Consider the following 17,376-nt stretch of genomic DNA (forward strand, 5'->3'; position numbering starts at 1 on the left):
TCTCTTAGTCTTTAATTATGGTAATTTTTATCTCCTGTAACTTCTAATTAGGGTTTTCTTGGATGCCTATAAATAGGCCTTTTATGTAATGGTTTCAGGTATGATATTGACTTGAGTTTTAGATATAGATTAGAGAATTAAAGTTTCTTTTATTTTGTATGGCTTTTCTCTTCTCTTCTCTCTTTTTTTTTTGTTCCATTCTCACCAGCCATCCGGCATCACAAATTGTTAGCTGCAGCATGAGATGTGAGCTAAGAAAGGATTCTAGCATGATATAAAATCAATGTATATATCCTATTCATCCAATATACCCAGCAGCATAGTTGAATTGCAATAATCACATTCTACAATGATAAAAAAAATTTTTATACATCATGTCATGATAAATATTCAGAATTAAGCACTAGAAGCAATAAAATTCCTCTAATAGTTATTAGCCCTAGGATTCCATAATCCAAATATCTAAGCAACATAATTCCAAATATCTGAGTGACAAGCTTTGCTTAGGGTAGAATGAAGTGCTTCGCTGCACCTTGACGAGCAAAGGCCTTATCTTGTGGATCCAGAGCACCTTCAAAAACTATGGTGCACAAATTAAATTAATTAATTGAAATGAACTCTTTCAATAAGTAAAATCTGAATTGAATAAGATTAATGGATTGATCTATTGATCTACTATTAACTACTGAAAATAGAAAAATACATAAAGCAAAAGGTGGATTTATGTAGTTTAGTTGGGCAATGGCTTTGCCACTTAGTATACCAAAGTAGGAGGTATCGGGGACCAAAAAGCTGTCAGATTTCTTAGGCATGAGTCACATGACTCCCAACCAATAACATATCAAATTGCACAACGACAATCCAAAACCTCCCAAATAACTAAACAAAAAAAGGGAGAACCATAGTCGCTGCGTTATCACTAGGGATGACAAATATTGACCTGGCAGTTACCCGACCATCCCTGAACCTAATGGGATCAGGGTTGCAGGCTTTTTTAGTAGGGTCAGAGTGGCTGCGGGGATGAAAATGGAGAACCTGATCAGGTTTGGGGCAAGGTAGCCTTGACCCAAGCCTAACCAATTTTATCTAAAATTTCAAAGAAAAAACAAAAAAAAAAAGAAAAAAACTTCTTTGTAATGAACATCGGTTTGATGCATATTTCATCCAATATCAACCGAACAATGGTTTGAAACCATATATTTTGGGTGGTCTAAACTTCACTCGGACTTCGGTCAATGTTGTAACCAAGCTCTAGTAACATCATAGGAGGATGAGGGATTCGGAAGAGGGAGACCTAAGGATTTCAGGGGATGAGGGAGAACAAGAACACAGCAATATAACCACAATCTCAGAATCATCGATTTTATGCCACCGTCATCACCGTTACTATGATCTCAGAAACAGGACAGGTGACAAATCGTGAGGGAGGCAAGGAAGTGAGATATTGAGAGTGTAAATCGTAATAGATATAAGAGAGACGATTGTGGGAATTTGATATGAGAGAAATAGAGAGGGGTGAGAAAGGAGACAAAAGCATAGAGAGAGAGCAGGCGTGTGCGAGAGCGCTACATGAAATAAAGAGAGAGAGAGATGAAAGTAGGATGAAAGGGTTCGAGAGAGAAGGAGATGGCAGAGGGGTTGAATTGAAAGGCCAAATCTCTATATGGGTAAAAGAAAAGCTTTGGTTTAGAAAAGATGTATTTCTTGAGAAGATACATGTCAGGTGAAGTGACATTGCTATGTCTCCTGGCTAGGAATCACGAACACCTTGCCGGAGGCTGCGTACAAGTATCCGACGCGTGTTGGACACGAACACGCGTCGGACACGCTGTGGACATGTGTCAGACACTCTACCAGACGTGTCCCGTGTTTTTTTTTTTGTTGTTGAATTTTTCCAGTCGGACACATTTTCGACACACCAAGACACGTTTGGACACTCTGTAACAAGATAAAGCTTGAAAAATAGAGAGGTGGATCAAAGCCCGAACATCTTGGAGGGGAGAGAGAGAGAGAGAGCCCCCTAACCTGTTCTTTTCTTCGATTCGTTTCTTCTGTTCTTTATTCTTCCTCTGTCGCCTTCGTTTTTCTTCCTCGTCTGCCATCTCCGACTTCATTTTTCTTCCTCCTCTGTCTCCTTCATTTTCTTCCTCCCTCTCTCTCTTCTTTGTTTTCTTTTCTTTGCCAGTCAATGGAAAACAATGTCGATTTATTTTAATATATATATAAAATAGGTTTGTGTGGGGCCCATCCACCACCATTCCACTAATCTTTAATATTGCATTCACCTTCTACATCTTCCATTATAACATTATAAGTTAGAATGCATAATGGAGAAATTTATTGTTAGGGTTTATAAGGTTTAAGAGGAAGAAGAAGAAAAAGAAGAGAGAGTAATTTTTATATATATATCTGGAATGATTGTTCACTCTACATCAGCAAAAATATATATACAAACCCTAACATAGTGAAATGACCATCATATGCTCAACAAAAGTAAATATTAATAGAAGAACAACAAAACAAAAAATAACTATTCTAACACTTCCACTCAAGTTGGAGCAAAAAGGTCAAACAGATAACAAAGAAGAATTTGTATATTATTGAATAATACAACCAAGAGGGTTGAATACAAATATATAATCTAAATAGAATAAAACCCTAATAACTTAAACTACTAAACTACCCTTAATGAATAATATAAAATACATAATTCACAGTGAGCTGAGCTCATTAATCTTAGTGTCTCATGAGAATCAACTGGAGAAACAATAGAACCAATGGAAACTAAGGACTGTGAGGATGGAGCATCCATAACCTGATGCACATGGTCAGGTTTGTCATACTTCTGTCAACACCAAGGTTCAGTATGACCTGGGGAACCACAATGAGTACACTAACGATCACCACGTGTGCGAGAGCTAGTTCCACTACTACCCTCACCACGGGAACCACCACTATGAAAACCTTGTGAACCGTAAGAAGAGCCCCGAGGGCCAGATGGGCCATGAAAACCCCCTCGAGTAGGTCCACGATCTCCACGACTAGAGACCATTGCAGAGGATGACAAAGTAGAGGACCTAGTGGTAGGTCGTGCCTGACCCAAGGAAGAATGTAACAGCCTAGAATAGGCATTAGCAACAAAAAGTAGAGTCTCACTAGCAAGAATCTGATCCTTGAACCCTCGCAATTTAGGATCTAAGCCGAAGAGTAAAGAAGCTATCATCAACTGCTCCCAATGTTGCTTGTGTTTGTTCACATCAGTAGTGAAGGGTCAATGTTGCAATAATTGATCCCACAAGGTCTGAAGACTACTATAATACTCGGGGAAGGGACTGGCCAGATTGACGCATAGCAAAAATTTGCTCATATAATTCATAGAACCAAGAGATATTACTCTGATTAGAAAAAGATTCAGAAAGGGAGTCCCATATTTCCTTAAGAGGTATCACAAAATGCCGTGGTAGTGGCAACATGTGGTTCCAAATTGAGCTAAATCCAACTTATGACACAAGAATTCTCAGTACACCAATCATCATACGCTTTACAATCAATGGCAGGAGGGAGTTCGCCAAGGAAGCGAGACTTTCTTGCCACACAAGAAAACTTTGACTGCATGAGCCCAAGCCAAGTAGTTGGCACCATTCAATTTTTTTGTATTGATAGATTTGAGCATGTCATCATCTTCAGTGTTTGTAAAGGCTCAAGGCGCACAAAAGCGCTGAAGGTCTCTTGGGGCCTAGGTGCAAGGCAAGGCGCGAGCTTTATTAAAGTAAGGCGCATAGTCTTAGTAAAAAATAGATAAATTAACATAAACTAATCATTCATAGTACTAAGACAATTTTTTTTTAAAATAAAAAGTAATCAAGGCAAATTATAGAATAATTCTCAAACCCATGAAAGTGCATATTACATACCATTCCAAATTTCAAAGATAAAATAATCCACATTCAAAAAAAAAAAAATCCAAAACATAAATATCCGACAAATACTAATATAAGTCTTAACATTTCAAAACAGCAATTTCATAAGAAAGGTTAGGTTAGGTTAGGTTAGGTCAGTCAATCGTCATCCTCAACATCAATGGCAAGCAAACCATCATCTTCTTCTCCATCAGTTGATTTATATCCCTCAACATCTTCCTCCTCGCCACCTCCTCATCTATTAATTGAAGTGGAGTTAATCTTGAAGATTTAGATATCCTCGATTGTGCCTTTGAACGCGAATTTGTTGCTCTACTTACATGACTACTTTCTTCTACTCCAGAAGCTCTAGCAACAGTGGCCCACGTTAAGCCATCATCATCATCAAACACTGGCTCAATATCATCATCTGATTCTCCATCCATCCTCTGAAGCAACCACTCATTGCTTTCATCAATATTTTGCAAACATATGGGATCAAGAGTGTTGCGCATGTCATGTCTAGATCTCAATGTTCTATTATATTTGATAAACACCAAATCATTGAGACGTTCCAATCTATTTCTTTTCTTGCTATGAAGCTTCAACTATTAGAAATATATTAAATTCTATATATTGAGAATAAAAAAATATGTGAATTCACCAAAAATTAGTTAGAATGTTAAATCCTCACATGTTCAAATACACTCCAATTTCGTTCATAACCCGATGAACTACATGTTAGGCTAAGGACTTTTATGGCAAAAGTTTGCAAGTTTGGGATTTTAGAACCATATGATGCCCACAAATCAGTTGCAATAATCACTAGTTAGAAATAATTGTTACCAAGTATTGAGTTTGACTATTACTTACTCTACGAGTCTATAATGTATTACTTGGCGCCCTTGTATTTCTTTGCCTAATCACAGCAGGCTTGCCAAAAAGGCTCTTAGCCTTCGTATAAATACTCATCTCATTAGTGATCAAATCTTGAACAGCGACATCTGGGACCAACCTTTGCATGCATTCATAAAACCCATTCATCACTTCATGATCTTTTTGCACCTCTAATGCTTTTGGATAAAAGAATTCTGGATTAAGAAAGTGCGCAGCTACATGTACAGACCGATGCAATTGGACATCCCACCTTTTGTCAATGATTTCGATGATTTCGATGATTTCGAAGATTTCATTATATTTCTCTTCTTTATGATCAAACGAACTTGCAATGCATTCTTTTGCCCTATCCATTGCCTCATAAATGTATCCCATGGGAGGTTTTTTCTCAGTATCAACCAATCTAAGCACTTTGACGAGAGGATCTGAGACCTTGAGGGCAAACAAAACATTATTTCGAAATGAAGGCATCAACAAAGTTTGTGCCATTCTTTTACCATGTGGCTCCTTTGCCCATTTCCTTGATGTCCAGTCTTCGGAGGTGACCATCTTTCTCAAATTGTTTTTCTGTTGATACATCCTAGACAAAGTCAGAAAGGCGGTTGCAAATCTAATTTTTGCAAGCTTGATCAAATTCTTCAGATTTGTATAGCGCCTCATCATGATTAGGAAAGTAGGGCGGCTGTAAATGTAGCCATGTACTGCAATACCCCTTTCAAATGTCTTTTTTAGTCGGGATATCTTGAAAATGCCTCCTAACATCAAGTCCAAGCAATGAGCAACACATGGTGTCCAATACAAGTGTTCATACTTAGCTTCCAAAAACCTCCCTATAATGTAACAAAGAATTATTACTTTCAAGTTTTTAAATTTTAACTACAAAACAAACTATGAGTAAACAATTTTGAAGCAAGGAAGGAGGAAAGATTCTTACCCACCAACACATTAGTTGCAGCACTATCAGTGATAACTTGCACCACATTCTCTTTTCCACCTTTTTCCACAAACTTGTCTAGTAATTCAAATAGCTTATGCCCATCCTTTGAATAGCTAGAAGCATCAACTGACTCACAAACATGATTCCTCTTGGACAATTCACTAAAAGTTAATCAATGTCCTCACTCTCTTATCAGTCTAGCCATCAGCCATTATAGAACCCTATATTTTGCACAATCCTCTTTATGATTCTTCATCAAATCTTTAGTATGTTTCACCTCTTTTTTGAGTTAGGTAACCCGCACTTCATGGTAAGTTGGTGGCTTCATACCGGGACCATATTGCCCAATGGCTTCAATCATTGGTCCAAAACTCCCCATAATTTACAGCAATAAAAGAGATACCAGCATCATACATCCACCATGCAAATCTTTGCACTGCCCGAGCACTCATTTCTTTTTTGTAAGGGTCATGCTCATCAATTTGTGTTTGCTTCCCTTTTGCTTAATCTCTTCAATTTTTCATCACTGATTCAGAATTGGGTGTGAAGTAAACATCCATAGGCCCTTTTCTCTTTGGCATTTTTTATTTGAATTTGGATGAACCTTGGATGCTACTTGTCAACTTACGGCGTTGATTAACATTGATCTCAACAACATCATCATCTTCATCTTCATCTTCATCTTCCATGTCCATGTCATTGAAATCAAGCAACATGTTCATTTCTTCATTTTGCACCTTCTTTTTCTACATGAACTCTCTAATCTCTTCTTTTACATGAACTAGACACTTCGGGCAAGCAATGACATACCTATAACCTCCCGCGAGGTGTTGTTTCACCCGATAAATACCTCCATTTGATAATTTACCACAAAAATTACATTCAAACTTATTTAAGTTGTTGGGCTCTACCAAATGGCCATGTTTCCACGCCGGATCTTTTCTATTACTTTTAGATGTCATTTTCTACACAACAAATTTAATAAATGGAAAATAATTTCAGTGTAATGTAATGTGTGATTAACTAATTATTTGTATTTTTTTTTTTTGTCCCCTTAACAAAGGCAGACTCAAAACAGAGACATAATTGCAAAAGAAAAAACAAGGATAGGCATGGAAGAGAAGGAAAAAAAAAACAGAGCCCAAAAAAACACAGCAAAGAAACAAAAAAGAAGAAGAAGAAGAAGTAGAAGAAGAGCCAGCCAGGCCAGCAACGAATAAGCAAGAAAAAAACAAAAGAGCAGACCAAAGAAGAAACAAAGAAGAAGAAGAAGCAAAAACAGAGAGCAATGAAGAAGAAGGGGAAGGAGAAGGAGGAAGAGGAGGAGAAGAGAAGAAAAAGAAAAAGTCCCCAACAGCACCAGTAGCAATGAAAAAAAAAAAATTAGAGAGACAACAGCACCCAGCAAAGAAGAAGAGAAGGAGAGGGAGAAGGAAAAGAAGGAAAAAAAAAAAAAAAAAAAAAAACCTAGCAGCAGCAACAAAGAAGCATAAAAAAAAAAATTTAAAAAAAAAACAAAAACAAAGAGACAACAGCACCCAGCAAAGAAGAGGAGAAGGAGAAGAAGAAAAAAAGAAAACACCTAGCTGCAGCAACGAAGAAGCAGCAAAAAAATAAAATAAAAACAGAGAGACAATAGCACCCAGCAAAGAAGAAGAGAAGCAAAAGGAAAAGAAGAAGAAAAAAATCACCCATCAGCACAGCGAGTAAGCAGCAAAAAAAAATAAAAATAAAAATAAAAATTGAATCGAAACAGCACAGTGAAGAAGAAAAGAAGAAGACTCCTCACCTAAAGACGAAGTTGCAATCCTCAATCAAAAACAAAGTCTAGACGAGCCCAGAGGAAGAGAAAAGACGACACTCAAGCTTCCTTCAATAGATTTTAGGGCTTTGAGTCGTTGACAGATTTGGGTATTGAGTTGTAATCCTATGTGATTGGACCCTTTCAACTCATATGAGAGCCATTAGATAAGCATTGGGGGGGGGGGGGGAGGAGATGCTCGCTTAGGCCTTGCCCTTTTATCGCCTGACCCAAGGCTCGACCAAGGCGCGCGACTGATTCAACTAGCCTCGCCTTGGCTTCCTTCAGTAGCAACCCTTGTGCCTCGCTACGCCTTGCGCCTAGGCGCTCCTTTCACAACACTGATCATCTTTACCTACAACCATAACCTTAGCCTCAATCTCGGCCATGATGATCAATCACACAAAATACACAACAAACGAGCACAAATGTAGCAAAATACTTGTAAATAGTCACTATCCTCAGCAACCAGTACCCACAACAACCAATATAGGCTACAGAACTAGCTTAACAAATAGAAATCCATGACAAATCGGGCAGAAGCGGGGAAGATACAGATCTACCAAACAAATTCAAACCCAAATTGAACCAACACAACACCTCACTAGCAGAAATTAACATTGAAGATCAATTATCCCTTGCTAGAAGGATTTCAGCCCCTATATAGTCAATTTCAATAGGTAGAAATGGAAAAAATAAATAAATAAAAATAAAAAAAATAAAAAATAAAAATGAAGAAAAAAGAAAAAAGAGCCTACTGAACAGATACAGAATCTGCCAAACAGATAGGAGCACAAATTCGAACCAAATTCTCACCCAACAGCATTTGAACAACAAATTAACACCAAATATCACTAGGGTTATGACTTTCGGCCCCTATAGTGTTGACTTCAGCAAGAAGATTTAGCAAAAACAAATCCAAATTCAAAGATAGGCACCAAAAAATACGAAAATAGAAAACTCATAGCAAAGATGATCAAAAAATTCCACAAAAATCACCATAAATCTCAAAAGAGATTTTCAAGCCTAGTGGTATAGGTTTCATTCATGCAGTGTGGATGATGACGTCAGTGCATCGCAATCACCTCCGATTAATCTCCAGAATCTGTAGAACACTTCCTAATGAATGATAGATTGCTTTGATACCAAGTTAGAATGTATAATGAAGAAATTTAGTGTTATAGTTGTTAGAATATAATATGTAAAATGTTGCTTTAATAATTAGGTTAGTATAATAATTAGTATGCTTTAATAATGTACCTTTAATAATGTTGTTTGGTTTGTGCTTCTACTTTCGGTTTGTAATTGTTCTCCCTCTCCTCTATAAAGGAGAGAGCTCAACACACCATTCTATACATTAATCAATACACAATTTATTATTTCCTTTATCTATACATGCTATACATTAAATCTTACATGGTATCAGAGCTATAGGTTAAAGATCTTGGTGTTCTTCGCCTTCCGGCGGGCGGCAACCTTGCCTTGACTGCCCGCCGGATCTCAACCAATTCAAACCTCCCTCTCCCTCTCGACACCTCACTGAAATACACGGCCTCTCTCTCAAATACACGGCCTCTCTCTCTACCATGATCATCACTCAATCAACTCACAGACCCATCAGCGTCACCCGAGTCGGCAACGGTAGCTTCGGAAGCTACCCTTCTTCCATCATCATCGCCCAGCGACGGTGGCAGGTCCAATTTCTCCAACCACCCTCCATTTCTGCTGCCACCAGTGCGCCACTGTCATACCTCTCAGGAGGACGAGGACGGCGGCGATACTGTTGCACCGCTGGAATCTGACGTGGTGGTGTTGGGCTCCACACATCGCTTCGGAGATGTGCTTTACAACGCAAATGGAAGTGAGATTGCCTCAGAATCAGATGTGCTGTATGCAGAAGAGTTGCAGATTCAAGAAGTCATGTTGGCTTCCCTACTCCCTTCTCGAATATCAAACAATACAAACTAGTCCAACATCAAATGCCGAGCCATCCAAGTTCTCCTGCGGCAGTTGCTTTAAGGAATTCGGGGCAAGCCGTACCCGAATAGTTGAACTTTCTCGGGTCTCTACGGCGAGCCAAAGCATTCTCTCTCTACTCATGAAGGCAGATGCACAAACTCTCCCTCTCTCTTGCTGGTTTTATGTTCGGCAAACTCAACCACCTGCATCGCCATAACAAACATCCATTGACACACACACAGAAGAAGAAGAGAGCAGTTTGTGCTGAAACTGGGCAAAACCCAGCTTGTTTTTGAGAGAGATAAAGCTCCGCCACTGTACCGCTGCTTGCTCACAGCCCGTGGCCTCCAGGCGCCGTCGTTGGAGGTCAATCTCCGGCCACACCTCCTGTGGTGTTCGCTCCGCCGGTTTCAGTCTCACTTTTCTCCAGCCATGGGAGGCCTGATCAAACCATGCATTCATCAACTCTCTCTCGGTCACCATGCATCACCACAGAGCAACACACAACTCTCCCTCTCTCTTCTCAACATGACTTTTGGTACACTGCCACCTCACTCTCTCTCTCTCAGGTTAGGGAGGGAGAGGGCCATACACACACCCATTTTAAGAGACACGCATACACAACACACCACAGACTCATTATTATGCTTCCCACTCTCCCCAACTTTCTTTATTTTATATATATATATATATATATATCTTTTTATTATACTATATTACCCAAACACTTCACTTTTACACCACGCCGTCTGATCCCACTATCCCTTTTATTTATTTTATTTTATCTTCCTTCTTTCCAAAAAAACAAAAAAAACCCTGAAAGTGGTCTCGCTCCCCTCTCTCTCATCTTTCCACTTTCCAACCCACAATCCTTTTTTTTTTTTAATCAACCCACTCCCTCACTTTCTTTAAACCCATCTTTCACTCACATGGGCTTGTCCCCATTCTCCCCTCATATATTCAACTTTTTTTTTTTTTCAACTTTTCCCAAAGTGTTTGATCTGCCCACGACGTGGCTACAAACAAATACCAAACCCACTATTCTCAGTCAACTTTTCTTTACACTCATCTTCCCCACTAGCTTCCAACACTTCATTTTATTTTTTATTATTATTATTATTTTCCCAACACAAAAAAAAAAAACAAAAACAAAAACAAAAACAAAAAAAAAAAGAAGACAACATTACATTCATTCCAGTTGATTTTTCTGCATTACCACACCTCCCTTTCGAGTTTGCCAAACACACTTGCTTTATTCATATCCGGGATTCACCCCGCTCACCATTCTACACCAAAAAAAAAAAAAAACAAACAAACAAACAAACAAACACACCACAACAAAACAACCACACCCACAGTGGGATTTTTTCTTCTCTACTCTTCCGCCGGTCTTTTTTTCTTGCCTCTGTCCTGGGCGGCCCTTGACGGTGTTGCCTCTGTGTTTCCCGCACCGCCGAGCACGTTCACTCCCCCCTGCTCCTCCACTACAGCATATGGCGGACCTCCAAATTGGAACATAACGGTGGCCTTCCACTTCAGCTCCTTGTTTTCCGCCTTTAGCACACTTATCTCTGCTCGCGCATCCTTATACATGTGCTGGAGCAGAGCCAGTTGGGCGTTTAACTGCTACACCTCATTTGTCCTACTCTGCAGCCGGTGCGACAAGTTTGCGACCGCAGTCATGGTCTCCACACATGACTTCAGTGTATACTGATTGGCCTCAATATCAGTTTGCACCGCCATTTTTTGCTCCACAGACCGCATCGGAAAGTTCAATGGAGCAAACCCAGAGGTGTTTGGTTGAGGTTCACTGGCCACCGCACCAGTTATCTCTCTTGTTGACTCGTTGAGGTCGGGAAAGAGAGTGGGCAGACCACGGGAAGACGAAGCCATTTTCAGGGCAACAAAGTGTTACAGAGTATCTCTCTCAGAAAAGGAAGAGTTTTTCAGAGGATTTTAGCAGGTTTTTTGTCTCAGCCTCAGCCTCAGCCTCAGCCTCTGTCTTGGTTAAATAGCCGAGGCAGACACGCGTATCGTGCATCGCTCGGCGCTAGACGACAACATGGGCGCGCAAGCCAAGGTAGTCACGCGCATCGCCATAATGTCCGGCACACCTTTTTATGGATTGGGCACGCCTTTTGATGGCACGCCTTTTGAAAGATTGGGCACACCTTTTGAGGGTGCGACTTCTACATCGGTCCGACATGACCCTGTAAACTGTCCCGACATTGATTCCGGTCAGCTTCTACAACGGTCCGACATGACCTCATAAACTGTCCCGACATTGATTCCGCTCAGCTTCTACATCGGTCCGACATGACCTCATAAACTGTCCCGACATTGATTCCGATCAGCTTCTACATCGGTCCGGCATGACCCCGTAAACTGTCCCGACATTGATTCCGGTCAGCTTCTACAACGGTCCGACATGACCTCATAAACTGTCCCGACATTGATTCTGATTAGCTTCTACAACAACGGTCTGACACGACCACACAGTGTCTGCTACATCGGTCCGGCATGACCTCGTAAACTGTCCTGCTACATCGGTCCGACATGACCCCATAAACTGTCTTCTCCAACGGTGTGACACGACCATACCGTGTCTTCAACAACAATCTGACACGACCATACAGTGTCTCCTATCCTATTTTATTTTATTTTATTTTTCTACTCTCTCCAAACTCAAGTTGGTTGGTTCCTATCCTCCTTGAGTTTGAGGGGGGCTGTTAGAATATAATATGTAAAATGTTGCTTTAATAATTAGGTTAGTATAATAATTAGTATGCTTTAATAATGTACCTTTAATAATGTTGTTTGGTTTGTGCTTCTACTTTCGGTTTGTAATTGTTCTCCCTCTCCTCTATAAAGGAGAGAGCTCAACACACCATTCTATACATTAATCAATACACAATTTATTATTTCCTTTATCTATACATGCTATACATTAAATCTTACAATAGTTTATAGGGTTTAAGAGGAAGAAGAAGAAGAAGAAGAAGAAGAAGAAGAAGAAGAAGAGAGTAATTTTATATATATCTGGAATGATTATTCACTCTACATCAGCAATAATATATATATAGACCCTAACATAGTGAAATGACCACCATACCCTCAACTTAAGTAAATATTAATAGAAGAACAATAAAACGGAAAATAAATATTCTAACATTATATATATATATATATATATAATATTTTAACATTAAAATACTCCACACCAACAAAAAAAAAAAAATTGGCACTGTGTTTATTAATTTTATTATTATTGTAATTTAATAAAAACCAATATTTGATTATTAAATATAGCATTGACTTTTATATTATTTTATATTTTTAATTACCTTCTAATAATTTTTATTTTTATTTTTATTTTTGTTTTTATTTTAGACATATAATAAATAAATATAATTATATATATTGAGCGGCGTGTCGTGTCCCCCATTTTTTAAAAATTTATGTCTCTACGTGTCCGTGTCATATCCGTGTCGTGTCCTGTGTCCGTGCATCATAGTCTCCTGGAAATTTCTCCATGAGAGATTAGTTTAGTTTATCTACGAAAATAAACAGACACAATCATTAAATATACATAGATATATAATATAATTAATTCGGTTGGGTCGGCTTATGTGGGTCCTCTATTAAGCCCAACCTCCGACCGAAAAATTGAAAACATTTCATGAGTGCAATTGCAGCCGATCGAATGGCTGGTCAAAACAACCCGTACTATAGTTGGGTCGGGCAGATCATATCAGATTTTTCAGGTGGGTTGCTTTTTGACCACCTGTAGTGGCCCTCAAGTTCAGGCTTAGGTAACTCCCCTCCTATTCTTGTTTCCCTCACTTTGTGTGACTGCGGCTGCCTCTGTACCTTCTCAGACCCTCAAGTTCAGCATTAGGTAAATTCCCTCACTCCCTCTATGCCTATTTGGGAATGTCTTTTTTATCACAGTGTCTGTCCAATCTCCCATCTAATCTCCCCCCCCCCCCCCTCTCCCCCCTTCTCCCCATAAATTTAGGCCCAATTTGGAAATCAAATCTCTCTAGCTCATGGTATCTTAGTTATTCACGTGTTTCATGGAATCTAATTCCAGTACAAGTGGTAGGGTGATTACTCCAGATCATAGTAATCTTCATCAGCCAACTTTGGAGGCCTTGATGCGTGCATAAAGTTGGCCATTGAATGAGATTAATAGTAATTAAACATAAATTTCAATTATTTCATTCATTTATTATATCATATTTATTTAATGAAATTTTTTGTTGTTATTTGTTCATAGCTACTACTAGTAATCAAACATAAGTATTAATTCTTTCATTAATTTAGGCCAAGTTTGGGAAGACTAAAAAAGTGCACTTTTTGTCTTTTTGGACTAAAAAATTGAGGTTGAAAATATGGATGTTTGGGTTAACTTTTTGACTTTTTATTGAAAAATGTGTAATAAAAAATTGTAAAAATTGATTTGTAGGGAAAAATTTGAATTGGGAGTTGTGCAGCCGTAATTGTTGACTTTTGGTGAATAGTGTTAACTTTTTAGCTTTTTGAGTAACTTTTTGACTTTTTGGCTTTTTTGGATCTTCCCAAACTTGGCCTTATTATGTTATACTTGTTTAATGAAGTCTGTTGCTATTTGTTCATAGCTACTACCTTGATTGCAGATTCAGCTTATCCCCCTAAATTTTGCGATGAAAAAGAGGATCCAACTGAGAATTCAGAGGTTTAATATAGGTCCTGTTGGCAAGTTGCCTTTTAGCTTTTTTGGCTAAAATAACCAATAAAGACAAAATAGACTAAAATAGTTAATAAGATAAAATGCCACATCCAACCCATAATAATTTCACTTTTTCTCTCACAACCATCAAATCAACTAAAAAAAAAAAAAGCCAACTTCCCAACTAAACACAACTATTTTAGCCAAGCTAAAATAGTCAAAAAGCCAAATAACCAACTAAAATAGCCAACTTCCCAAACAAGGTCATAATCATATTGTCTTCAATTTTCCTTGTTTTTTTTTTGAAATTTAGTCATATCAGAACATGTAATTTTCTGTTTCATTGGCAGGTAGATCTTATGGTGTGTTGCTTTACTCATTTTTTCTGATTGCTTCAGTCATGGATTTGCTTCTGGAAGGCTGATTCTGGAGTGGATACATTACAGATGCTATCTGGATATAGCCTTCTTTTATTTTGTGGATCTGGATAATAGTTGTTGTGGCCTTGTTTTGTTCTGAGGAACTGGATAATAGTAATTTTTTTTTTTTTTTGGGTGAAGCTGCCTTGTTTTGGGTTGTATCTTAGAACTCTTTGAAAATGTGGGGATACTGAGCATACAAAGCTGGGGAATGTTTGTCTTTGGAAAGTTGTTAATAAACTTCCAGCTGAAATATTCTAGGAGGAATTATTTTTCAGAGTGCTTATCATTTGCACCAAAAGGAACTGATGGATTATATGATTTGTCTTGTGATTAACTATTTATTCCTAGGCAATAGAGTTACAGATTACATGGCATATCTCTGACCTTTGCTAGTCATTTGTCATCCTGAGCCATATAACAACATTATTGGGATTCAATGCTGAAAATATAAGTTGTAAAGCTAAACAAGTTAATTTATAAGAGTTTGAATGTAGCCTATGTTTGGACCAAACTTGTTAGGTGGGGTGGTGTGGGAGTCTAATGGGACGGAGGCAAGGTGATGCAGAATATAAGAAGCTCAAGGAAGACTAAATTCAAAGAATGATGATATTTGGACATTGGCATTATTTTAAACGAAAAATGATAGAAATCTTATATAATTATTGTTTTTATGTTTTCTAGGATTTTTAGGTCAGGGACATTTTGCTAATTTTCATATTTGTTGACATGGGCCATAAGGGTCACCCATGGGTTATCTTGTAGGTCAAATTATTTAATTAGTTTTTATTTAATTTTCTTATTTGGTCTTAAATTGTTTTTAAAAGTCAAAGTAGTTTTAATAGTTTCCTTCATTTGTTTAGTTGGTTTAAAAAGTCTCCTTATTCTATATACAGCCATGTAATGCTATATTTTAGAAAATTTTAGAGCTTTTGAAGTTTTTTATGGATTGTGTGATGCAATCAAACCCAGGTGTGATGCCTAAGGGATTTTTGGAGTGATTCCTAGACCTATCTTCTTCTCCCTCTTACCCTCTTGTATTTTTTGCACCTTTTAACAGCTCGAACACTGTTCACAGCTCCTAAACAGTACCAAAATTCCATCTTTTCATGCTTAAACTCTCACTTATTTATTACCCTAAAGAAACCCTACTTGTCCCCTATACTCTTATTGTAATTTCAGCCATAAAACCCATCTAAAATCAGCCCCAGAAGCCCAAATTTGCTACTGTCTCTACTTGTATCACAAGGTTCAATAAAAGTCAGCAAGGGTGGGGAATGGGGTAGGGATCTTCCAATCGATACCCACCTGGATACCATCCTTACTTATCACTAGTCTTCTATCCACATGCCAAAACCATCAAAATCTGTATTTTATATCACCAAGGATTCATGCATCAAAGGTTTTGAATACCTCCATACAAAAGAAAACTGCATTACAAGTCCAACATATAATTATTTAGTTCTTTCTATTCGGAAGAGAAGTTTCAATCATATAAGAACCATCAAACATCAACATACAAATGAGCAAGGTAACTCCTTACCAATCCATATTTCCCAGTTTTAATGTTTCATTTAGAAATAAGTTGCTCAATGCATGGCAAACATTCCATTGAACCTGCTTAAAAAAAGTTCAATACTTAGCCGGTATAATAACTGAATGGAGAACAAATAAAATCAAGAATGCCACCCACATAAAAATACCGAAAGCATTGCTTTAAGAAAGAACAAATAATACCTTCACGTTTCCAGTTGCAACACAAGAAAGAAATGCCTGCACCATCTTTCCCAGCCAATGTGAATCTTCCAATGAAGCTGGCTGGAATGAATTCAAAGCCAATTTTTCCTTCTGCTTATCATTAAGATCACTCCTACCTGGCAGCTCTTCAGCACTGTCACTTATTAGAGACAAGCCCATAACATCCACATGCTCATTGGAAATACCAGGCTGACTTGTAAATTGGACAAATCTAGAAAGATTTCCAAGAGCCCTAACGGCATTTGCTTTGATCTAGTTTAAGAAGAATAAAAAATAAGAAGAAAAAAAGGATGATTGGCTAGTTATTAATACAATTACTAAAAGTAAAACTACCATATAAATGTTTCTCATCAGAGAACTGGGAAGAAAATATATATATATATATATATACATCAGCAAACACATGGTACAAACACCATATTTTGGCCACCAGAGAATTGGACATGAGTCTAGAAAGTGCTTACTAAACCCAACAATGCTGCTTAAATAAAAGGGCCTGGAACTCATCAAAGCAAAATATAATAAAAGAAAAATCCTTGAAAGACATGAACATGTGAACACAATTAAACTACTAGGGAAAATTCTTCGAGTACTCCTTTTCCATGCCAGATCATTTTTGTGCCACCTTGGCATGGAGACACAGATTCATGCAAGATAAATTGGTATAAACAAAATATATTGTCAGCCTATATCATACAACATATAAATGTGTAAATCAAGATTGTTGTTAAGAGAGCTTGTGAAAAGAAATTCACGTTCATAGGGTGACCAAGGTGGTGTTTGATAACCTAATTCACCACTTAAAACTAAATGTATTAAGTGAAAGTCAGTTACGTCCGTTTGATAACTACAATTAGAATCACTTGAAAATTTAAGTGGCTCTTAAAATATAGTACAAAAGTTATGAAAATTATGTGTTAGAAAATTTACTTAATATTGACTGAATTTATAAATATTTATACATAAGCGTCGACATATACCGTTATGCCTCACCA

General features: G+C 37.8%; 1 protein-coding gene across 10 annotated transcripts in view; it reads right to left on the reverse strand.

The window, feature by feature from the left end:
* The window catches only part of LOC114268649 (ARM repeat superfamily protein), a 127,360-nt gene that overhangs the window by 31,399 nt on the left and 78,585 nt on the right, over nucleotides 1–17,376 (reverse strand). For 9 of the 10 annotated variants that reach the window (XR_014366719.1, XR_014366720.1, XM_082925247.1 and 6 more), the window contains 2 exons: nucleotides 16,361–16,633; nucleotides 16,167–16,240 (listed from right to left, as the gene is read on the reverse strand). Coding sequence is in view for 8 of the 10 variants with exons in the window: in XM_082925247.1 (XP_082781373.1) it covers nucleotides 16,167–16,240; nucleotides 16,361–16,633 (347 nt within the window). In the remaining 2 variants the exon portion in view is untranslated. Of the gene's footprint in view, nucleotides 1–15,839; nucleotides 16,054–16,166; nucleotides 16,241–16,360; nucleotides 16,634–17,376 lie in introns of those variants that run through there. The other variant, XM_082925250.1, reaches the window with a different exon arrangement.

This window comes from Camellia sinensis, chromosome 4 (assembly GCF_055761805.1).
Source record: "Camellia sinensis isolate YWXY chromosome 4, ASM5576180v1, whole genome shotgun sequence".
Taxonomy (NCBI): Eukaryota; Viridiplantae; Streptophyta; class Magnoliopsida; order Ericales; family Theaceae; genus Camellia; species Camellia sinensis.